This window comes from Chinchilla lanigera, unplaced genomic scaffold (assembly GCF_000276665.1).
Source record: "Chinchilla lanigera isolate Chin_1 unplaced genomic scaffold, ChiLan1.0 scaffold00002, whole genome shotgun sequence".
NCBI classification, from domain to species: Eukaryota; Metazoa; Chordata; class Mammalia; order Rodentia; family Chinchillidae; genus Chinchilla; species Chinchilla lanigera.
This window is the reverse complement of record NW_004955403.1, coordinates 54,118,054-54,142,473: the sequence shown is the minus strand read 5'-3', so window position 1 is coordinate 54,142,473 and position 24,420 is coordinate 54,118,054. Positions and strand designations below refer to the sequence as shown.

General features: G+C 54.0%; 1 protein-coding gene across 1 annotated transcript in view; it reads right to left on the bottom strand.

Annotated features, from left to right (window-relative positions):
- The window catches only part of Angpt2 (angiopoietin 2), a 53,918-nt gene extending 51,267 nt beyond the window's left edge, over positions 1 to 2,651 (bottom strand). The window contains exon 1 of the mRNA XM_005373846.2: positions 1,393 to 2,651. Coding sequence (XP_005373903.1) covers positions 1,393 to 1,680 — 288 coding nt within the window. The 5' untranslated portion in view covers positions 1,681 to 2,651. The remainder of the gene's footprint in view (positions 1 to 1,392) is intronic.
- Positions 2,652 to 24,420: the final 21,769 nt, after the last annotated feature.

The window sequence follows — 24,420 nt, the reverse complement described above, 5'->3', positions numbered from 1 at the left end:
CGTGACACTTCTCCAAGAAGGAAGCAGGCGCTGGCGGTGTAGCTTGCCTCTCCAGCTATCAGGACCTTGTTAGTTACACATCTATGGACTTAAGCAGATTTAAAGCAGTCTGCCAGAGCGACACTAAGAAAGGAGAGAAACTAGAGGATTCGAGAAGGAGCTGCTAAAGGCTGCTGGGAACTTCCCTGTTGCATTGTCTATGTTTGAGGGGTCTTTGGCTAAGTTCTCTTGTTTTCTGTTCTGTGGGTTGAATGACCCCTGTTGTCACAATAGCTGTGACAGTGCTGGAAACAGTCATTCCTTTAGACTCAGGGCTCAGTCGCTTCCTCCCTGAAGGTAGGGAGTTTATGAGAAGCACAGATTAGGGTCCCAGACCTACTCTGAGATTAAGGAAAGTGCTCTAACAAAAACCTTATGGTGGCACGAACAACTGAGAAAATAGACTTCTCTGGGAAAAAGTGCTGAGTGAGGTCCACTAACCTTTAAAAGATTTTATATGGCTTTAAATAATTACTCTACTTTGTAAGCATTGTGATGCATTGCTATATTTAACAATTAATCCAGTATTTGTATGTCTTATTTAAACTTCCTTTAGAGTACATATGGTTCGTATAAAGAAAATGCCAGGGTCATTTGGGGTTTGTATGAAAATGATAATTTGTGAAGGAAAAACAGAGCTTTCTATATCTTATTTTGGTCACATTCTCTATAAAAAGTCTATGGGATCATGGTAGCCTGAGAACTGACTGTTGGGTCCTCTCAGCGTGGCGGAGTCGAGCTGGACTGCCCCGTGTGGGGACGGTTCCAGCGCCAGCTGCTGGAGCTGAGTGGGGGCTGCCCTGCCTTGGGGACACTTTTGAAACACTCCCCCGTTTCCAGATGACAAGCCCTTTGCTGCTGAGCCCTGAGATTCTGAGAAACATAGGTCTGCTGTATTTAATTTCCTCTCATTTACCAGGAGGCACAGTCTATTTTCGTAAAGAAATTCAGGAAATTAGTAAAGCACTCGACGGCATCCGTCATGTATCAGTCATTAACGTGATTGTCACGTTTTCCTGGCTCCGAGGGGCCGTGGCTCGCAGCCTCCCTGAGACCCCAGGACCCGAGGGGAAGGTCCTGGCAGCCGCCTCTCTGAGCTCTGGCTCCTCACACAAAACAGCCTGTGAGTTCTACAGAGCGGCGCACTCCCTCTGCTCGCGAGCAGAGCCCTAGCTTCAGAGAGCTCCGCAGGACTGGGAAGCGGTGAGCTCTTTTCATTTTTACCCCAGGAGAGAACCAAAGCAGCAGCCGTCCGTTCACGGTGCCCGTGAGCATCCCGCCGCCCGCTCGGCGCTGGTCAGGGCGGAGCTGATCGCGGGGTTCCCGCCACCCCCGAGAAGCCCAGGCTCCTACCTTCAGCAGCCACTGCGTGTTGTTCTCCAGCATGCTCTCCAGCACCTGCAGCCTCTGCGTGGAGTCGTCGTAGTCAAGGGGCGCGTCCCTCTGCACGGCATTGGACACGTAGGGGCTGGACGCAGAGCGGCAGCTGTCCATCTCAGGCAGCAGGAACGTGTAGCTGCAGGGCCCGTGCTGCACCTGGTACTGCTTTCTCCCTGTGCTGTCCACGCTTTTTCTAAAGTTGTTGTAGGCTGCGGCCAAGACAAGATCACAGCCCAAAGTAAAGAAAACAATCTGCCACATTCTCTCTTCGGGTTGTAAACCACCAGCTCAGCAGACTTCCAGGCACATGTGAGTCCAGAGTCCCGCGCTGCCGCCTAGCACGCCGGACCGTGCTGCATGGCCGAGCCCATCAGCCAGAGCCTTCTTTCTCCCCCTTTCCCGGAGGCAGCCTCGCTCTCCGGTGCTGTCTTCTCTCTGGGCATGCAGTAACTGTCAGATCGCGGCGGGAAGCACAGCCCGGCTCACTTGGGAGGGCTGCACGGGCTTCACAGAGCAGCTTTCATGTTCTTTGTTTCTCTTTCCCCAGATTCTACCGTGTCAGTATCCGAATCAATCACTTTCCTTCCCTTATATGATAAGTTGATAAGCGCAGCCAGACATGTGTAGCTGCTGCTCCGCCCTCCTGGCTTATCCCTTATCTTCCTGTAGGGGGTCACTAGCCAGGCAACAGGAAAAATCCGAGCATAATGCTCGCCGTGCAGCCAGGACCGTGGGCTGCAGAAGCCCTCTGGGAACGCCGGTCTGTTGCAGGACCCTGGCATGTCCGAGCACCACCCTAATTGAGCGTTTCCTCGAGAGAGCTCCGGGCTCGCTCCATCGTGCTAAGCTGGCAGAGAATCTGAGGTAGTAACTTCAGTCTTCAAGTACAATGAGAGTTCCTGTTTTTTCCTTTAGGAATAAAAATACTACAAATATGTGAGGATCTCAGTTTATTTTTGTTCTTACAAATAAAGAGGAAGGCATTTGGCTCTTGTAAACTGTGCCTTTTCAGAGGGAAATGGTTTCATTGACATTGCTTGATTGTTGAACTATTAGCTAAGTCATACCAAATTTTCATTTTAAGCCAGTTTGCTTTTATTAAATAGAGTTAGAAGGATCGGTTGCTGAGCTGACAGCTGTTCTTTTTGTAAGAAAAACCCACGGAAGTATTTAGAGTACACAGAGTGTACTTGCCTGGCTAGTGATGTGTGAGTTACAGTAGAGAAGTCAGAATTTAAATAAAGTGCATTGGGGGGGAACGTACGCCTCCTTCCCTGTACAGGATTCGGTCAGGTCTCATCTTCGTGTAGCACGTTATCAATTGCAGGAGCCCAACCTCAGGCAAACCGCTTGCCCTTTTAATTAACCTGTAACATCCTTATCTGTAAACGTCAGGAGCTGCACTAACTTCCAAGACTTTTCCATTTAGTGCTACGCTCTGCCAGACCGGTAAATTATTCCTTCAGTCACTAGAACTTCATACTCCAGAGGCTGCTCACGTGCGGCCTCGCCTGCCCAGCCTCCCCAGGCCCGTCGGAGCCTCGCTGCATCGCCCAGTGAGAAGATGCACGCCGACTGCCTGTGCAGGACCAGCTTGCAGAGGGCCGAGGAATTAGGATTTTAATTCCTAAGTGCATCTGGAATTTGTGCAGTGAGGTTTGCTTTCCTAGAATCTGTTTTCAGGAGACCTAATTAGCTAGACTTTTAAAAAATGCATCCTATAAATGGACTGTCTCCCGGGCTACCTCTAGAACAGGGATTCTTCCACTGAGTGAGGTTTGTGGGCAGAACTCCCTGGGGCTCGTGGCTGTGCTCCGACTGACATGCAGCCTGCTTCCTCGGCGAGGCTGGCACTCTCTGTGGCCCTCTCGGCAGCGTAGATTGAGGTTCTGCCGCCGTCCTGTCGGCCACCCCTGTTCAACAACGTGCCCTTCACCGTGGCAAGCCTAGCCAGCAGTTGGCAGGCTGGCGGTGGCCGGGCAGCTTCGTTCATGGGCACTGACCCTGGAGTTTCTTGTCCTCTCGCACTCAGGGGTCTGCGGCTACTCCAGGGTTCCCCCGTGAGAATGTACAGATCATTGTTCCCTCGTTGACTGCAACAGGTTATGGGCTATAGTCTGCTGACCTCTGAGTCAGCCCAGGGGAGTCTGCAGGGGTCGGGACGTGGCCCATGAGGCTGCCATGCTGTGCACAGCTAGGGGACACAACGACCTCTCTCCCCTCATAGGGCGGCTCCTAATGTGACCGAGAAGTGTGACACATGCGGGGAGGGGCTCATGAAAGGCCCAGAGAAAAGGCCCTGCTTTGAAGCTGAGTGTCGAGTGCAGTATGGGGACAAGGTTGTCAGGAGATGGCGCTGGCACAGAGCAGGACGTGGCCTGTGGCAGGCTATCAGAGCCGCAGGGAGGCCATGAGGACACTTGTTCAGACACGGCTGCCACCCACTGCGGCAAGTGGCTACTGTGGGAAGGCAGAGGACCTGCAGGAGTCCCTCACAAGACGCTGATGGGGGCGAGGCGAGCAGGGACTGATGGAGGCGAGGCGACCCCACCAGGCTGCAGGTGCACCTACTGCGGTTGCCTAGGCAATGCCAGCGCAGCTTAGATCCCTCTACCCTGAAAGGAGGCTTCGTGGTCACCCCCGGGCTGTTCATTTTTCCAGTCTTGGGCTTTTCTCAGTGGCTTGCTGACAGGACAGCTAAAGGCAGCTGAAGATATAAAGTGAGAAGTATTCTTACAGATGTCCCCAGAACCGCTACCTGCTGTCCAACTGATTTTTATTTTCCTAGCAATTTTGTCGAATAGCAGTGCCCGGTGCCATCTGCTTTCCTAATAACGCCTGTTTTCTCCCCGTGCTGTGTGGCACTGGCTGAAAGGGCAGAGGCGCCGCCTGCTCTGCAGAACTGACTCAAGCCCCAAGGTCTATCCTGGTGCCAGAAATACCCTGCCGCTCTCCCCGGAAGGAGGTTGGCCAGCCACGCCTGGACGTCTGGCTCCTTTGCTTGGTTCGCCCCGTCTGGCTGTGGCCCCCTGCCCCGGAAGTGTGGGCTGACGGTGTAGACCAGCTGGCACCGGTCATGGAGTCCAAGCAGTCACAGTGCCCACGGCCCCAGTCACCCGGAGCAACCTGCGGAATTCTCTCAGACGTTTTGTTCACTCGATGGTGTCATAGGAAGCCAGAAACCAACAAAGGATGTGCCCTGGAACTCAGCACCAAGCAGGCAGCCCTGAGTCATGGTCCTGCAGTGGGTGAGCACGAGGCCTCCGCCGTCACCCATGTGCCGGGTCCCAGCGGCCGTTCTGCGCTTGGCCAGTCAGAGGCAGCCGTGGGACCTGCGGCTGATCTGGGAGGAGGTGGCTGCTCGCCCAGCTGCACCGCTCCAGAGCCGGCACCCAGGGTGCGCTTGTGGAAGGGCAGAGTGAAGTGCCCGCCGTCCCCAGCCCTGGTTGCCATGGGGCCAGCAGCTCCCAAGCCAGCGTGCTGTCCACGCCCTCGCTCCGCACAGCCCAGGCTGCCCTGCTGTCCTCCTCCTGGCTGCCGCCGCCGCCTCAGGACTCCGGGGGTGGTGACTGGCGCAGGCTTTCTTGGCCCGGCACAGCCTTGACTTTCGGAAAGTGCCGTGTTGGTATGATGGAAACTCCCAGGGCTGAATCACCCTAAAAACGAAGCTGGGACACTGTTCTGCAGACAGATGGGCACACTCGGGACTCTCGGGCGCCTGGCACGCTGGAGCTGGAAGGAAAGTGAGAGGCATCTTGGCCATCTCTCCTCCCCACCCTGGCGTCTTGAAGATTGGTGAAATAAAGTCAGCCGACACGTTTCTGTGTACGGCTTCGGGCCCAGGCTGCAGGGGAAGCCATTGGAAAGCTCACACCACGTGAAGCCGTTGTCAGAGGAGTTACTTTTACTGCCGCCTCCCTTCACACTGTAGGCAGTAATCAGTGAGGACTAAAGAAGCAACCACAGAAAAAGAGTGTTTCAGCCTTCCAAAATCAGGCCCCCGGGAGCGATTCTTGGTACACCTCCAGCTCCGCCCTGTTTTGAGAGGTGCGGCTGGATTTGAAGGATACAGACCCTCTGCAGCCACCCGCAGGCGCAGGTGTATCAACCGCCACACACTCAGCACTGCTTGCAGTGGTGAACTTGGGTGAACTTGGAATCTGGGATGTGGTGAAAAATAATCCCCCCGTGGGATCTGAGAAAAGTACCCAAGGAAAGCCCCTTGAAGTTGCTGTAGCAGAAGAGAATGTGAACGGGCACACCTGTCTGTAGGCTCAGTAGCCAGCTCGGTGGGGTGAGGAGGCAAGAGTCCCACCAGCACCCAGGAACCCTTCTGTACCCCAGCAGTGACGACCCTTAGGAAAACTCAAAGCAGCAGCGTTTACTGTGACTTTAATGTGGCCGTGCGAAGCCCCTGTGAGGGCGGGTGGAGACTCACCCTCTAGTCCTGGCTGCCACCTCTGTGCAGCACAAACACACACCTCAAGTGACAGACGCAGCGGCTGCCACAGCCCGCCTGGCCTCTGGTCTCCAAGCAGCTCGCCGTGCACATGTCACTGTCACAGCCCTGTGCCGTCTGCGTGCAGCGTCGGTCCTCGAGGTGGGCACACATCAGTGCGTCGGCACAGACGGAGGCCAACGGTCCTGACCCTCAGGCTCCCGCGAGCCCTGTGAGGACGCCACATGCACTGCTTAAGCTTTCTGTCCCGCTTTAGCGGTCCCGCCTGCTTCGCCTGTCCCTTCAGCTTCACCGTTGGGGGGAGGGGGTGAAACACCTGGAATAGAAGCCGCCTCTGAAATGAAGTGTGATGCCCACTTTAGTGCAGTTCCTGTTCTTACTGGAAATATATAGCGTCTGGCGTAAAATAGCTGGCCTAGATATTTAGGGTACAGTTAAGGGTTGTCTGCTTGGGATCGGGCACTGGCTCCCTGTGATTCACCTTGGTGAGCCGTGAGGAAATGCACATCTTGTTAACATCAGCTCTGGCTGCCAGGGGAGGAGAAAGCCTCCGCCAGCTGTGTTTTCAGGCCGTTTCCTTTCCTGGGAAACAGCCGCTTCCCCCGCCTCCCCGGTGTTTTCCTCCACTATAGATGGAGAAGACCTCCAGACCCAGACCCAGGACCCGAGAGTGGCACCTATCCCGAGGCTGGGCTGTCTCCCTTGTTGTAGCTGGGTGACTTCTGTTTGCCACAGAAGTGCAGAAGCTATCAGTGCGTGCACGCGGAGGGAAGGGTCGGGTTAGTAGTGTGAGGAAGTCCGAGTCGCCAGGACTGCCAGTGCTGGGCATGCTCGCTCGTGGTGGTTAAGTTGAAAAGGTACCAGGGCCTCCCTGTAACTTATCCGAGTGTTTACTGTGAAGTCATGTCTGCACAGGGCACATTTATGTGAAATAGGACATATTTAGATAGAACACAATTTTCTTAAAGAAACTTAAGAGATTCTCAAATCTTTCACATTCTGCCCTGCCACAAACCAGCATAATATCTGCTTTTCTGTCTCACTTTTATATCATAAAGCCATGCTGCGTATGCTGGCTGACCTTACAGGCTCGGGAAGGAAGCACTTTTTATTTACTGGTTATCTGAGAAACAGCCAAGTAACATTTTTTAAGATTGTCCCACAAATTCCTTGAATTTTTAGGTATACTTTAGTTTGTATAACTACCCTGCTGTAAAAAGTTATCCCAAATGTTGTTTGATTTTTAAATATTTTCACTCTAATATTTTTATGGAATATTTTATCTTCCCATCAAAAAAAACAAATGCCAAAAAGGTCAAGATACAAACACAGCTTTTAAAGGCAGTGGGTAACATTTTCAAACAATGGGTGAGTGCATTAGCCTGTCAATATTTTTGCCAGTAATTCTGTGTCCTGTTTTCTCCCAGTAGAAAGAAATGTTAAACATTCCTTTCAGTGGATTGAGGTCAGTGGTGACTGTTTTACCCATGACCCAAGTTAGGTCAGATAGAGACTTTTCTCTGACCAGCACAGTATTTCACTTGAGATTTTGAGGAAGCCTTATTAGCTATCGTTTTATGATCAAATGTTCCTGAATTCACTTCAACAAAATTGCAGGTTCTTTTGCTTCTGAACAATATGCCCAGATTCTTTATCATAACCATCAATAAAGAACTGTCTCAATATTTCACATAGTGAATTTCCATTTGAAAGTGGCTTAATGCCACCTAAATTAATCTTCATTTAATCTAAATTTGTAATATTTTATCTTAATTATTGAGAAACATTTTTTAAAACAAATAAAAATGTCTTATGTGCTATTTACAGTAAGATATATTATCTCTCTTGGTTATAGGTTAACATAAATAAAATTGCTTATGTCAAAGATGTAAAAAGAAGCACATGACCCCTTTTTGGTATTCCCATCCATCTGGCTAACTTACTATGGAAAAGCCTTCCTGTGGGAAATTATGCATGATTATGGACTTACATGTACAAAAAAAGTAGTTTTTGAAAAATTATATCAGAACTATAATAAATTGCTATGTATAAAAGCTATGGCTGTGTGTATAAATAATCACACTGTTTGTATTTAAGCGTTTAGAAAGACCGCTGCCTGACTCAGAGCTGTGTAAGGACAGCCCAGGCCCTCGTAACCCCCATTGCTGCCCCGGGCTGCTGGTCTCGTCCCATCCGTAATAGCCCACTCTTTCCCAGAACTTTTCCTGCCCGGGAGGAGTCTGAACTCAAAGAAAGACTGACACAAAAGAGAAAATAAAAGGAAGTAAATTGTGCAACGACTGTAAAGAGGGCACATTTATAGAAATATTAAGGTGCTTAGTTCCTGACATCTGTTTCCCTCAAGAAAAAAAATGCCAATAATGTTTTGAAAAGCTCAGAAAACACTCTAGCAGAATACTTACAGGAAAAGAAATTAAGTACTTTCCCTCAAAATCTTCATGCCTTTCAATGACCTTTTTAATTTATACATCAAGAAGTCCTGCCAGATTACATTAAAAATTAAAACAGAAAACTGCAAGAAATGGCACCCATTCAAGAATGCAAGTATCGGATTCCCTTAGAGTACTCGCCTGCCCCCCCTGCTGGCCTCACAGCAAGTGACAAGCAAAACTGCCCATGTGATTAGCCATTCATTAATGGAAATGATATGTAATTTCCTGCATAAGTCAGTTGCAACTAATGTACAACCTGGAATGCTTTTAGTTTACTTTTAAGGTGAACAGCACACCACAGGCAGAAGTTAAGCATCAGCACTTGTGTGTGTGCACATGCGCACACGGTCAAAACGTTTCTTTAAGTCTTTGTGTAGCACATGCCCAGTCAAAGCGGCTTCTGCGTGCTCTGGTGAGGGCGTGATTGCCCAGATGAGCTCCGCGGCTGTGGTGGTGGCAGAAGAGAGAGGTCTGTGCTGTCGGTCTGTGTCGGGGGGATGCAGAGGTCCAACCCCGCTCACAGCCAGTGCAGAGACTAGCAGGACAGACGGATGTCCCCATGCGTGCAGCCCCACCGCAGAAAGCACAGGACAGCACAGGCCACCACCCCACAGGCCAGTGAGGCTCGGTGAGCCGCTGGAGCACAGTACGTTTGATATCGGCTGAGATCCACGTTGTTCACGCACTCAGAAGAGCAACCCTGGCTGAGGCTGCGGAAATGCTGTGCGATAGAAGAAGTGCCGGACCGTAGAACTTGAGGGACAGGAGCTCTGAGGACAAAGGGCAGGAAGTGGCTGAAGCAGCCCCGGCCCAGCCTGACCAGCAGAGATGCTGGCAGCGTCATCGGCTCAGATACGGAGGGCTCACGGTGCCCTAGAGGCCCCATCAGTGTGACCTCCAGATGGACTGTGTGCGGGGATTCCAGGAATGGCGTGGGTCTGATTGAGAGTCAAAGCGATGGGACAGTGTGGAAACAGCGGGCCCTGATGCGTGCAGGCGGACACAGGGAATCAAGCGGGACCTAAACGGCCCTGCCCTGGCGTCCTCTGCAGCTACGTGCCCCTCCCTCGTTCTACACCGCAGAGCGGGGGGCAGGTCACTGAAAGGCACGAAGATTTTGAGGGAAGGTACTTAATTTCTTTTCCTGTAAGAATTCTACTAAAGTCTCAGTCGCGACCAGTTCCGTAGAGGAGGTGGACGGATGGCCTCCGTCCTCAGCCCGGTTCTGAGAGTGGTCAGAGGGACGGGTGAGAACAGATTGGCACCTTCACGGACCGCACGTTTTGCAGGGAACCGTCCCTACCAGATTAGCTGCTGGGACAAAGAAGGCCTGTGATCTAATGTACAACCTGGAATGCTTTTAGTTTACTTTTAAGGCGAACAGCACACCACAGGCAGAAGTTAAGCATCGGCACTTGTGTGTGTGTGCTCATGCGCACACGGTGAAACGTTTCTTCTTCTCAGCCGGCAGCTGAGAGCGAGGATGCACGCTGTCCTGCAGACGAGGGCGCGCCAAGCCCGAAGCCGGGGGTGGGCCGGGCGCGGTCGCCTTAGCACGTGCGACCTGTGTCTGGCCCTCCTGGCGTCTTGTGACAGTCACGTTGGGCGAGGAGCCACCATGCTGCTGTGACTCATCCTTGCCAGTTACATCCGCCAGGGCCCTGCTTGGCAGGAGGGTCACGGTGTGCAGCGCCGTGAGAGCCTCAGCGCTACCGTGGTCACAGACTCGGAGGTGTGGTAACGCCCGCGGAGGCAGAAACCGCGGACGACAGCAGCTCGACGAGGCGGAGTGAGAACGCGTGCGAATAAACAATACGGTGGCTGCGACGTACCTCGCTTAACAAAAGTAGACGTAGCTGAAGGTCGGGAGAGGGACTCGCTGAGCAGAAAGCTGTGACGAAGGTCGGTGCCCGCGCCAGGTGTGGTGGCATATGCCTGTAGTCCAACTGTCTGGGAAGCTGAGGCAGGAAGATCACAAGTTCCAGCCTTGGTGATTTTACAACTTAGTGAGACTCGGTCTCAAAACTTAAAACGACTGGGAAGATAGCTGAGTCTGGAGGCTCTTGGTTCAGTCCTCAGCACCACAGGGACAAGGGAAGAAAGAAGACAGCGTGTCCCAGGGCAGAGTCAGAGGCCAGGGGGAGGGGCAGGAGAGGAGGGTCTGAAGCAGGAACCCCAGGGGCCGGCACTGGGAGCCAGTCCTGGCTGGGCGCTGGCCCAAAGGCACAGAAGGGGCCGAGCTGCAGGCTCAGCACAGCCCCCGTAAAGCAGTACCACGGCATGGAGGGCGCGTGGGGCCCCGGGCGAGGCTGCAGCTGGAGGGTTGACGGCACCTGCAGTGTGCGCTGGTGTGCGGTGGCAGCGACTGTACATGACACCTTCCTGTGGGAGACACAGGTCGGAGCTCAGGGCACCTGGCCAGGAGCAGGAAGACAGCGGATTCCAGACCAGTGCCAGGGCCCCTCCTTAAGCCACTGTAGCTGCTGTTGGACCAGCTGTGACGGGAGCAAAGGAGGCTCCCGAGATCCACTAAGCCTCAGGGAGCTCCGTGGCAAAGCGCTCCTTGGATGGACAGCGCCCTGCACACGGGCCACCAGCACCAACCTTGTGCGCTGTCATCTCCATGTCTGCTCCACAAGGGACAGGCAGTGACAGCAAGTAAAGAAGGGTCAGTGTCTAAGGCATTGCCAGTCATCCAAAATAGAGTAAAATGTGCAAGATGCAGGTAGTAGCACGGTAACTGCTCAGGAACTCATCGTTTATCTGAGGCCTTTGTTAGGGGTTGAATCATGTCCCCCCGCATTCAAGCACTGAAGTCCCAACGCCCAGGACCTCAGGGTGGGCCCTCGTGTGGAGCAGAGCCACCACAGGTGGAAGGGGGTGCGCTGGTCCTCTGGAGCAGTGTGGGCCCTCGTCCAGTGTCGTCGTGTCTTCAGAGGAAGCCGAGAGAAGAATAAGACACAGGAGAGAGTGCTGGGTGACCTCGGAAGGCAGAGATCAGTGAGGCTTCCCCGAGCCAAGGAAGTGCAGAGACTGCAGCAGCCTGCGGGGAGAGCAGGAGCAGCCCCGCCTGCACCGTGGTCTTAGGACTGGCTCCGATGCCATCCAAGTGCATTTCTGCTGCTCCAGCCGCTCTGTCTGTGGTGCTTGGTTACACCCACCCTGCAGACTAATGCGGTCTCCAAAGTGCTCAGTAACAGAAAAGGAAAGCAAGGCTTGGCCCAACCCCAGGCAGCCATCCTAGTTCTGTGCGGGAAGAGTCCGTGCACCGACCTCAGGACCCCACACTTGCCCGTAGCTCGGGTCTGTGTCACTCTGAGCCCAGGTGATGACGGCTCGTTACCCCCACCTGGCTGTGGGTTCCGGAGCCTTAGGTCGGGCCTGGGAGACAGCTGCGGGGTCTGTTTAGAATGTCATGTGTGTGTGCAGCGGCTACACCTGTCAGACGCAACAGTGTCACGGTGACCATCTGAGCCCCAGTGCAGTGCTGGGCGCCCTCCCCTCCTGCAGAGGGATCGGTCTCAGCTGCCCACACCTTCCTTCCACGGGTCCTGGCACTGGGTGGCCCTGGGCACTGCTCAGCACGAATCCCGAGACGCTCCCCTCAGGCCCAGCCACCAAGCTGCCCATATCTGTCCAGGCAGCCAGACGCCTTTGCCCCAGAGCAGCTTCAGCACAGGTCCCGGGCTCGCAGTCAGGGCTTCTCTCCTTTAGTCGGGGTGCAGCTGGAGCTTTGGAATGAGCCTCTGCCTCCTCTCTTCCTCGGCGCTCCTGCACCTCTTGCACCGAGACGAAGCCTTTGAACAAGTGGGTCAGCAGCTTCAGACTGACGCAGACAGTCAAACGCACAGTGCCTGGCCCACCGGGGCGGACTGACAACTGGTGGTCAACTTGTAACACCCAGCTGAACTGAAGCAGCGCGGTGCTGGGTGTGGGAGGCCCACCTGAGGACTGTTGCCAGTGGCATAAGAGGCAGACCTGGAGAAGAATTTTAGAGACTGCTGGGAGCTGACAGAAGCTGTTGAGTGCTGTTAGAAGCTATAAGGAGCTGTTGGTTCTCTTGGAGGAGCTTGTTGCACTGGCTTTCCTGATGAACTCGGGTGTTATCATCTGAGGGTCTCACAGCCTTGTCTCGGAGAATGGCTTCAGTTCTCTTTGGGGGAGCTCTGGTTCTTACTTTGCACATCGCTTCCTGGTGCCAATGCAGATCCGTCAGCCTGCTAGCAGAGATCCTTCATCCCACTGGCACAGACTTTCTAGATTCCACCACTGACCTTTGGGCCTCCCCAGTGCAGATTTGTGAAACAGGCCTGCATGAGACATTGTTATGGGCTCTAGGTCTTCAGCTGGACCCAAGCCGGACATTACTGTGGGATCCAGGCCCTCAGCTGGATTCTTGGTCTACCGTGTATGGACAGATTTCCTGCACTGTCTTGTAGATGATTCCTTGGGTGACTATTATAAATAATCTTATAAAACATGTGCCCTATATTATATTGTTCCCCTTGCAAAGCCCCAAACTAAGACACCCACAGAAGATGCTTCCTGGGTAAGCAGGGTCGCAGACTCCACCTCTGCAAATGACGGTCTCTCACACACGGAGCTCACTTCTCACACAAAGTGCTGTCCCGGGGATTACTTCTCAAGACTGTATTCACAGTTTCCTATCCTTCTATCCAGATTCAGAACTTCCTTGGGACCTTTGCCTCTCTCCCGTGGTGACAGGTTTGCTGGGTTGGGCAGAATGCTGTTCCACGCTGTGCAGGTGGGGCGGGTGTGGAGGATGACCGAGCACGCTGTGGAGCGTTACAGTCCTCCTGGCCCCAGCGCTGTTCCCTGTGGTGCAGCTGGACGAGCGCGAGAGGCGGTGCCCTGGGACACGACGTGCCAAGTGGGGAGCTGCACGGCCCTCCCGAGTGCCTTCGGGTTCTGCGTTCCGCACACAGCAGTGCCCTGCAGCTGACCGCGCCGCGCTCTGTGCCTTCCCCCCGCCTGCAGAGTCCCTCACAGAGGGGACCTCCACGAGACAGCCTAGACCCGCTTGTCTCTGAATTCCGAAACGTGGGGTTCCCCCGGTTCATGGACAGCCTCACCCCCGGGGCAGGCCAGGAGCAGGCGCCTCCTTCACCAGCTCTGCATCACCGTGCGCGCTCGCCCTGTCCTGACGAACGGCGACCCGCGATCGCAGAGCAGAGCCGCGTAAGCCCCCGTAATGGCTCCGGGGAGACGGAAGCGGCTGGAAATTCTTTCCGAAACTGGTATTTCTAGGAAAATACTCAGCCAGAACCTGCAGCTGCTCGCTAGCCAGTGTCAATTCTGAACAACGTTTTAGTTGGCAGAAGAAAAGGGAGAAACAATGAGGCCTGAAGCCTAAAACTTTGGGAAACCCCTTTCCCTAATGTGCTTCCTTAGGGCTTAAAAATAGGCCTGTTTGCGGAACAGAAGAGCTGGTGTCCAACTTGGCTGTGCCTGTGTTTTTTAGAATGTTTCAAATGTCTTGAAAATACTTGATCATTTTCTAACCCTCGCGGTGTGCTAACAGCCCCCTTCTTCCAGAGCTGTCTGCTTCACGACCACCACGGTGCCGTTTTTGAGGCAGTGGAACAGGGTCCCGCGCCAGGCAGAGCAGCCCCGGACCGCATGGGAGAGGCACTTGCGGGCGCAGGGCTGGGACCCGTACAGGTCGGGCGAGAGAGGCGGGCGGAGCACTGCCGCGGCAGGGTCCCCGGCTCGCGGGAAACCTGGGGACACTGAGGGGCTGAGAAGTCGCCCCTCCCCTCACCGCCGCAGGAGGACGAAGCCCTGGGCCCTGCAGTCTCTCTGCTGGGCTCAGGAGCGAGTGTGAAGGAGACGAAGCTGACTGATGAGGCGGAGAGGGTGGGGTGGGAACTGAGGCGCCCGGCCCGGGGAGGAGCCAGCAGCAGCTGGGGAGGCTGGGGCGCCAGGTGGTCCGTGTGTGAAAGCAGCTCTCAGGGCACCCAGGCCCAGGCCCCGGCGAGTGGGCCACAGAAGAGCCCCGTTTGCTCAGGCTGTGGGGTTGCCTTCCTCGGCAGGTGGGCGGAAGTCTGTTGACCCTCGTCTGCGCTTTCACTGCCTCCTGGCGGCTGCGGAGGTTGGCTCGGTGTCGTGCAGACCTGGTGCACTTCGAGCTGTTGCCAGAGACGCGGCTGTCCTGCAGCACCTCTCTGACCAGCCGGCCCTCAACACCCTGCTGCGCTGCCCGCGTGGAGCCTCTGGCGAATCCCCAGGCTGATCTATGGTTGAAACCCTCCGGTTTCTATGGTGGGTTTGAGACACATTTTGAAAATAACACGACAGACTTAGATGCTCGGGGGGAAGGGACTCTGGAGCTCATCAGGTTTAGCCCCCGTCAGAGACGTGAATTCCTCCTCGTCATGGGATGTTTACATTCGTGTCAAAATCCAGGGTTTAGTGAACCATAAAAGTTCGAAGTTAATGCAAACAAGAGTCACCCCCAAACATATTTCATCCGATTTAAAAGGAGACAAAACAGATGGAGATTATTGTGAGAGCGCTCTTATGGCTCCAGTTCTTTTTTATTTTAATCTCTTCTTATGCTACCCTTTTAGCTGCCTAGGCCAAGGCCTTCCAGATCAACGGTAAGCACATCACCAGGACATGGTCCACCACAGCCTGGTCCTCGCAGAGCTCAGAGCTCGGAGAGCCAAAGCTCAAGGAAAGGTTGTTTCATGACGTGAATGTCACACGGTCTTTTCTAAGATGTGACAGGTGTGGAAACACTTTTTAGCACTGTTTAAAGTGACTGCAGTGAAGCGATTCTGTCCTGCTTGCTTTTCCCAAGCACAGACCCATCCTGACCAGATTCGGCTGTGCGGACAGCCCTTACCTGCAAGCATATTCTGCCAAACAGACTGGACCCCGCCATGCCTCCTAGCTCCACACTGCCCTGTGTTTAATAAGCAGATACTAACTGAGATGTCAGGAGCACCCAGAAGCCTAAAAGCCCAAATCCACTGCGGGAAGCTTGTTGAGTCTCCCCTGCAGGGCTGGGGAGTCCTGGGCAGCCCCGCCCATGCACACGTGGTGGGCAGCAAGCAGGGCTGGCGCCTTCTCAGCACAAACCATTCTCCAGCAACTCAGTCCGAGCACGGAGGCAGCGCTTACGTTTCTTATGTTTTCAGACCCAAATGCATTCTCACTGTTTTCTCAGTTTTTGAGTGGCAAATAAAGGGACATCACAGAAATGGGAAAAAACTGCTGGCCCTGGCCAGGCCCTGGGGGAAAAGAGGTGGCAGGAGTGGAGAGAGCCGTGTCCACCACTGCACTTGCGCCTGAGCTCCCTGTCCAGAGGAGACCGTGGGGGGCCTCTGTGGGAGGTGGACACTGCCCAGGCCCCTCGGGCGTGGACGCGCACCAGGCCCACAGCCTTGGGAGCGCATTGCTGCCTCCGGTTCACTCTTAGTTGCCAAGACCTGCAGTTAGGATGCTAGAAGCTTTCTCTCCCACCACTCCTCAGAGCTGCCCTTCTAAAGTCACAAAAGAAGACACTGCTGTATTTTCTGTTTCATTGCAATGCATTTGTGACATTTGGTGTTCCTTTTATCTCCACTGTTTAGACTGTGTTCCCATAGGGAATTAATATCTCCTCTGTGCTGTCCATTTAGAAAAGGGTCAAATAACTTGTACGCATAGCTGCATTCTTCTCCTCTTTACAAAGTCTGCCAGCTGCAGACTTGACCACACTTGGTGCTTCCTCACCAGCATGCCGCGGACCTCAGTACCAGCCTTCCATCCATCCATTTGCAGTGCTGAGCGAATCCGGCTTTGCTACATGCATGGCCCTTTTACTATTTTCAGTTTTTATTTTGAGATAGTCTTGCTCAGTCACTAAGTTGCCCAGAGCAGCCCTGAGACAGCGTCTTGATGCGTCACTAAGTCGAACATGGTGGCTCGTACCTCAGTCCAAACGCTGTGCAAGGCTGAGTCGGGAGGGTCCCCAGGGCTGCCTCTTTAAACACGGTAGCTGAGTGGCTGTAACGTGAAAGCTGCGGGGCTGCAGGCACGGTGTGCGCTTTCCTGTTGCAGGCCTTTGTGTTAATGCAAGTTCATTCGCAGCTGTAACTGCAAATGTTTCCTGAAGGCAAACGAAGCCATCCTTCCTTGAAAACAGACAGTTGAGCAATGATACAAGCGGGACTCCCTGAAGTTCTCAAGCTTCCCTGAGAAGATAGCTTTGCCTGGACAGAGCACACTACCTGCCAGCTGCCTGCCTGGAGCGACGGCTCCCAGCGGCCCTGCTCCCTCAGCACCACGAATCCCAGCGAGTCCCCGGTGCAGGCAGGCGCACAGGGTGCAAGGGAGGAGACTGCCGCCGTGGGCTGGGTGTGCGCAGCTGAGGGCCGTTCTGCAAAGAGCATGCATGCAACGTGTACAGAGCGGCCAGGCGGGCACAGGCTGGGTGCAGAAGGCCCACGGGCGAGTCCCACGAAGACAGCCGGCAGCGCCTGCGAGGACGGGCCGAGGGCTGAGAGGTGAGGGGGCATCCTCTGCGTCCTGGCCCAGTTTGGGTTGATGTCACACGCCCCAGCCGTGGTCAGGCGTCCTGAGTGAACGCCCGCTGTGAGGACTCCTGACCACGGAGACCCTCGCGCCATAGCGTGGGGCTTCTGCGGTCAGTGGTGGCCACACTGTGACCCAGAGCCTTGTGTTCAGCCCGGCCACGGCCCCGCTCGTCCTCTCAGTGTTGTAAGGAGCCGTTTCTTTCTGTCCGTGGTGCGGAACATGAATTGGTGCAGTGTGCTCAACCCTTGCTGCTGGTCTGAGTTAGCTAGATCCAAATTCTGTATGGTGCCTCTTTGACGTAAGGAAAGATCTGAAAGGAAAACGACTCACCCAAGAGGGGAATCAAGGCCAGACTGGAGCCCAGCTGATGCCTTAGGCTTCCCTGTCTCAAGTCTGCCTCTGGCTCCGGTTCTGTGCTGCTGCGGCTGTTGTTCTTCTCCCCACTTTGTTTTCTCGGGTGCTTTCCACACTTCCCCTCTTTCGGGGTCTACACTGTGGCTCGGCGCTGTGGGCACTGGGTCGGGTTTGCGGTCCCCACCCCGTCCTGATGCAGAGTAATGCGTGTTGCTTGGCCAATGGCTGCTGGACACGCGTGCGATTTCCAGTTTTCAGCTCTGTGAGTCGGTTGTGAATCTGCCCTCTGGAAATTGCGAGTTACTTGGTACTTCTTCAGGAGCACAGCTGGCCTGGGGCCTGGGTGGTTCATTAGGGCTGCTGAAGCTCCCTGCGGCCGAGGCGGAGCACAGTGCGTCCTTGGAAGGCATTGTTACTGGCAAGGAAACCCTGCAGATACAAGCAGAGGTGCACACTCATGCAGGCTCTGCCCGGAGCCCAGGTGAGGTGATCGAAGGGCCCTGGCTAGCAGCAGGATCGGGTGGCATCCTCTGGGCTCTGCTGCTGACCTAACTTGAATGTCCCTGCAGGTGTCTTGGCGAGCAGCCCCCCTGGTGTGAGCCCTTCCAACATGGTGGCCAGGGGTTCAGGCTGACTAGTGTGAGGCCTCTCTGAACTGTTCATCGTCAGCTGTCCACAGTCCAGCCACCTTGGGAAAACGGGAAAGAAGAGTCTTCACTTCACCACATGCCAGTGGAGCTGGGGCGCAGGTACACTCAGTGCCACAGGCCGGGTGAGACCACTCAGGATGTCCACCTCCATCCTGCCTGTCCCCTCTCCAGGGAGGGGCTGCAGATGTTCCCAGGTTCCTGAGCTGGGCCGACCACGAAGTTCTCGGTCCGCCAAGAAGCAAGGACTCCACATTCACTTAAAATGCCACAGCCATGGTGGCCCCTGAAGGGAAACTGCACTACGGAGTACTCAGAAGCAGCGTTCAGTTTGGAAGGGGCATCTGGTCCTCTCGTTGTGGGGAGGCTGAGATAGCCCCTTCCCAGGCACACACTCATGTCCTGAGAAAGTGTCAGGCAGAGAGAGGTCTTTTCCAAGGCCCTGGGGTGGACCTGTCAGGCGTGCTGGGTGACGCTTGCCTCCTCCGCACTCTCCTGCTTGCGCCTGTCCTCCCAGGAGAGGGGACAGTGCTTAGCTGGTGTCAGTTTGGTTTTTCAGGTTCGCAAACCTCACATTTTATTTTTTTTAATGCAAACATTTGTGTGGGTTTTTTCCTTTTATTATGATCACATAATAATTTCACAAAATACTGGGTTTCAGTATGTGTACTGTGTTTAGATCACACGTGCCCCTTACCTGCGCCCACACCACTCCCTGCCCCCGTCTAGCGGCGGCCTCCTAACACCAGTTCGCAGAGTCCCTGGGCCATCGGCCCATCCCCGACCCCCCAGCCCGGTCAGCCTCCTCCTCATCTTCTCTGAACCTGTCTCCTGCCTGTGTTCGGCCTGGGTGCATGCCGCGGCATCCAGCAGCCCCATCTGAAGGGGTCCCGACCCTGGTAGGGAAAATGCCAGTGGGAGTAGAAGGCCGCGTCACTGGTGACCTGTGTGTTAACCAGTGGACCCTCAGTAAAACACGATCAACACGGGAGGGCAGGCAGGGTTCACAGCACCGCAGGACAGCAGCGGGAACCATCAGGAGTACCCTTATGCCTGTACTAATCGATTCTTCTTAAGTGATCATTGCCTGAAACTAGAGAATAGAGTTTTCAGAACATCTAGATGGCGGATTGATGTTGCTTCTTCCCATGGTCCCAGGGAAGCCCGGTTTGTTTGGTAGTGACCGATGGTAGAAAAGGTGTTGTGCTTAGAAGTCTTTTGCTGGAGCTCAGACCTTAACGATGGATTCCTCGTTTATTAAGGATTCTTCTTATCTTTCTCAAAGAGCAGTTGACCCCTTGATTTATGGGAATGTCTTTCAGAACAAATTAGGAATGAAGAATATTTATATATTATACTTCCTGTCTTTCCTCATATTTTATGACTGAGGATATTGACATGAAAACAGGATCTTTGTATCCAATGAGTTCATCTACTGCTGATTTCCCACCAGAAATTCCAGGCTTTGTGACATCAGTGTGTACTGGTCTGGATGTCGCTTCAAGAGCAGGCATCTGGAAATGATGAAATCCTGAACAACAGGAAGACAGGTTAGTGGGGGAGGGGAAGGAAGCAAACCTCACTGCGCCCCTACTAAGTGCCTCCTCCTCATCCTCTCTGAAGCTGTCTCCTGCCTGTGTCCGGCCTGGGTGCACGCCACAGCATCCAGCAGCCCCTACTGCTGATGAAGGGTCGTCACCCTTCATCCCACTGTCACATTTGCCAGGCTGGGCGAGGAGCACAGAAAGTCCCTGTCAGTGGCACTGCTGCTGTTTTCCTGCATGGTTCCCAGTGCCGCTGTGGAGTAGGTGCCCAGGCTGAGGACGCGTTTATACACGAGTCACTGTACAGATGCCACAAGGCTGGGAGGACCTGCAGGTGCGGCCCTGGTGACTGAAGAGGTCTCCCTGCACAGAAGATTGTTTTACTACAAAATATCTAAAGACGTGCTTTCAGAAGACTTAAGTTAGTCCCAGAAAGAATCTCACTGACTGAGTTCGAAGTGTTAGCCTAGTGGTACAGCTGTGTGCATTGTAAGGGTCTCTACAATAACAAAGGCGGGAACTTTCAGGACCAGAAGAATGTTTGAATAAACCCTGCAGGTGCCAGGGACAGTGTTGAGAGACTGAGTGAAAGAGCAGCAGTGGCGACCACACAGGAGCTGCACAGAAGCAGAACGGCCAGTGCAGCTAGGACGGGCACTGGGACAGGCTGGAGGGAGCAGCAGTCCGGCTGTGTCTCCTGTGGGTAGCGGCCCGGGTCACGTCTTGCGTGGAGAGAGGAAACCGTTCAGGATGTGTTTCCTGAAATGTGTCAAAAGCCAGTGTGACCGAAGACTAAGACACAAGTGAGCACACAGACTGAGGAGGAAGCTGCAGAGTTCGGTTCCTCGGTCGGCAGCATGGGACCTCCTGTGGGATCTGCTGCAGAAACTAGTCTTTCTCGGGTGGCATGTAGGGTGCCGGTCTGTGTTGAGGCACTGCCACAAAAACAGCTTACAAAAATGTAAGCAAGAACAAATGTAAGAGGACGAATACTGAAAAAGAAGCTGAAGAGCGGGCTGGAAGTCTCATTTCACCCCTGGGCCCTGATCCAGCCTCTCAGCAGCCCGGTGCGGGCAGAGGGGCTTCTCCCAGCAGGGCAGGCTTGGTTGGAGGCTCCGTGCGGCCACCTCGACCTCCTCCCCGCCGGTGGGGACAGCGCTGCAGCCCTCTTCTTTGCCGCCCTGGCTCCTCCGCAGGGGCAGTGGCTTGCTAGTTGTCCTCCTTGGCCGCCCCCAGCCGCTGCGGGGCTGTGCCCACTGCCCCTTGGCTACACCGTGGCTGAGCTCCGGGCTGCTGTTGTGAAGGTCTTGCCCTCACGCAGTGTCTGTCACAGGCCGTCCAGAGCTGCGTGAGTGATGGCCCAGGTAATGGGACCCTGCTGCTGGCAACCAGCCATGGAAATTTCCCCTGGAAACCCCCGGGTGTGGGGTGAATGGTTAGGGCTGGGGCGGGTGAGAGGAGCGGGAGCGTCTCCCCTCCTGCCCTGCAGGTGTTAACAGCCTGCACGTCCTCGAGTGCAGCCGTGCTTGCCTTGTCAGAGGGGCAGTGAGCTCTGGGTATGCGTGGTTTTCCGGGACAGTGACCCTTGGGACAGCAAAGAACTTGTCGCCTCCCCCTTCAGTGCTGTTGCTTAAGTTGGAAGGATGGATGTTTATAGAACTACACCAGGACACACTTAGTTTCTGTTCTTGAATAGAGGGGCGTTTGACTCCTACCGGGGCAGCTTCATCTAAAACCCATGGGTACCTCATTCTGATCTGTGGTGATGCCATGTTCTCTTACATACAGGAGTATTTAAGAGTGGTTAACGTGTGTACTGCATAGTGGCTGTATCCTCTCACAAAGTGAAAGTCGTTCCACTTTGCTGTGTGTTTGAAAATTTTGAGGATAAAGTGTGGGGAAAACCTGGGACAGCAGCCGGGTGAAGTCCCACGAGGCAGGCTGAGGAAAGAAAGTCTGCTGCTGGGGTGCAGAGGATGCACCAGTAACCTTTGCCTTGGTGCTATGTTTCAAGCACATAGAGAGCAGTGAAACATTGGGTAACAGTGTCCCACGCGTTTCATTATAGTTGTTTCCACATCTGTTTGCTTTGAGTGAGTAAGATATTACAGAGACCACACAGTTGTGCCCAGTGTTAAACAGTGAAAACCCCTCTCATCCCTCTCTTCCAGTCCCGTTCTTCTCCCTCTTCCCCTCCAGGTAACCTTGACCCTGAATTCATCCACGCTTATGCACATGCAATCACCACAGAATTTGTTCGTGATTTTTTTTTTTTGCAGTAGTAGAGCTTGAGCCCAGAGCCTTGGCATGGAGCTGCATCCCCAGCCCTTCTTTCCTTTTTTTGTTTGGGAAGGGTCTTGCTAAGTTGCCCAGTCTGGTAGGAGCTTGCATTTCTGCGTCCCTGGCCTGTTTGGTGCATGTTTAGGATCCACCGTGTGTGCTGGCCGCAGGTCTTGGGCTTCATGACGAGGACACTGGAGGAGAGGTTGATATCCTGGGGCTCTGGTCTCAGGTTTACCACTGCCTGGCACCATGCCTTGACCCAGCTCCTCATTCCTGCCATCGTCTGTCAGGACAGAGGCAACACCGGGAGGAAGGAAGCAGGCGAGACAAAGTTTTCTACCTCTGTCTTCTCGTGCCTTACGTAGACCTCAGACTCCAGGAGATGCCTTGAGGACAGGGCTACCGAGTGGCCTCAGGCCAGGACTGTCCCTCGTAGGTGCCGCATGGCCCTGGGATCCTGGAGAGGCACAAGGATGGAGAGGGCAGCGGGGGAGCCCCAGGTCACAGTGTGCGCAGCTCTGCCTGGAGTGCTGTCTGCCCTCAGCTGCGCCACTGCGCCGGAGGCGGTGAGCTCAGCGCTCAGCAGAGGTTTGAGGATGCCTGTCTCCCTGCCCCATTGGGCCATTCCCAGCCATGTGTGCTTCCACATGGTCTAGCTCTCCTAACCTTGACTTGGGCTCCTTCTGAATCTACTGCTCCTGCGTGGGCCGGGGAGCGGCCCTTGCCCAGGCAGCCACCCTTCAGAGATCACAAAGGTGGAGCCTAGGGTTGCCCCTGCGCCCCTGCCGAGGAGCGCTTGTGCGCACGCGCTGGGCTGCACTGCGTGGCAACCGTGGCTGCAGAGGACACTGTGCTTCTCCAGGCAGCCTTAGCTCAGCCCGTCCGCAAGCACTTGCCTGCAGCCACGTTGCAGGCTCACCGGCTGGCTCTCTGGTGGCTGAGTCCAGCGGGCTGTCTTCCTTCACGGCCAAGAAGCTTCTGGAAGGTTCTTGCTGTTCCCCACGCACAGCCCCACCTCTGCTGTTTCATACAGAGTTACACACATGCACACATACACACGTGTGAGCTGGGGTCTTCAGGTGGTCGCAGAGAAAGAGGCTGGTGCAGAGAGGGTAGCTGTGTGCCCCTGTGGGTTCGCCCTGTGTTTGCTCGCAGGCAAGGACGTGTGGAGCAGACCCAGCTGCACCACACCTGCCTGGTGTCCCTGAGAAGGGCCACCGGAGACCTGGCAGGGGACCGCTGGTGGGGCTGGAGGTCTTGGTTTTTGGAGAATGACTGTCCCATTCCATACACATCAGGACTTGACTTTGCCAAAATCCAGGGCTTTTAAGTTAAAAGGAGCTCTTGCTCTCACCTGAACTCTGCCAAAATGTGCCCTGTGCACACATACACCCCCCCATGCACGTACACCTCACACACACACACACACACACACACACACACACACACCTGCTTTGCTGGAGAGCACAGGGATAGTGTGCAGACACCCCGACCGCTAACCCATATGTGTTTAAAAGCATCAGGCCTACTTAGATGCCACTCCCGAGAGCAGCGACACACCAGGTTTAAAAGCCTGAGAAAAGTGAAAATTCACAGAGTGCCCGGGCAGTGGGAAGGTTCCTTTCAACTCAGCTGCCACGTTCATAAAAATAGAAGCCTCTTCCTCGGCTCAGGGGCTTAAAAAGAAACCTTGATGTTGTTACGTGATCACCTAAAAGGAATGCCTTCCTCCTCCGACGGAAGGATATTCCTAAGACCATGCTAAGCTTGTGACAGGAATTATTGACACCTTTGGAATTCGTTTTCAAGTGACTCAGGCTCCTTCGGCCATCAGCTGGGACTTAGTCAGGGACTGCGTGACGCCCGCTCCCAACTGTCGGGAGCGCGTGGCGCAGCAAGAGGGAGAAAACGAGGATATGCTTTTGTGCATTATTCTTATCGCGATGAATGATGCTTGTTTTCCTCCCCACTTTAATTAGAATGTTTCTACATTTGCCAAAGAAAATGTTGGAATGGAGACAAAAGCCTGAAATTATAGGAACAGGGCTTGATGTAATAGCTTATTTGTGAAGGAAACACAACTTGTTTGGTATTTCATGAAAGCAGGAAGCGCAGAACCTCGGAGCACACAGTACAGCAGATTCTCAGGTGCTGGCTGAGTCATCTGGTGTTGGGAATCCGCTCTGGTAGTTTTCCCTGGGTTTACTTTTTATCTTCGGTTTGTTTTTGCAAAAGTAGTGGGGGTCGGGTGGAGATAGGAAATTACAGAGATCCAGTCAGAGGTTGTGTACATTTTTAAAAATCAGCTACCAAGAATAAACAAATAAAGCAAGCAGGAAATTCTCTCCTTTAACATATGCGTGCATTTTTATAATTACCTGGGTAGAAAATGAGGAAACTAAAGTGAAAGGATTTGCTCCAGTGAGCTCCTATCTAAAGTAACTGTGAGTCTGAGTACTTGTATTAGAGATTAACACAGCTGAGAAGTATGGTGGCTTCCTTTATGCTCTACTGGCTGTTACGTGGTCAGTATGCTAAAGTTTAAGTCCAGCAGCAGTTTAACAGCTTGATTCACCCAGAATTAGCAAGCAGGAGAAATGCCTAGAGCTGAGCTGGTTTCAACACAGAAACCTTTAGGTTGGAATTTCCTGTCCTTTTCTGAAAAATTAGGTCAGGGTGCTGCTTTAAAATAGGCAGCGCCGAGTGCTGGTGGCTCC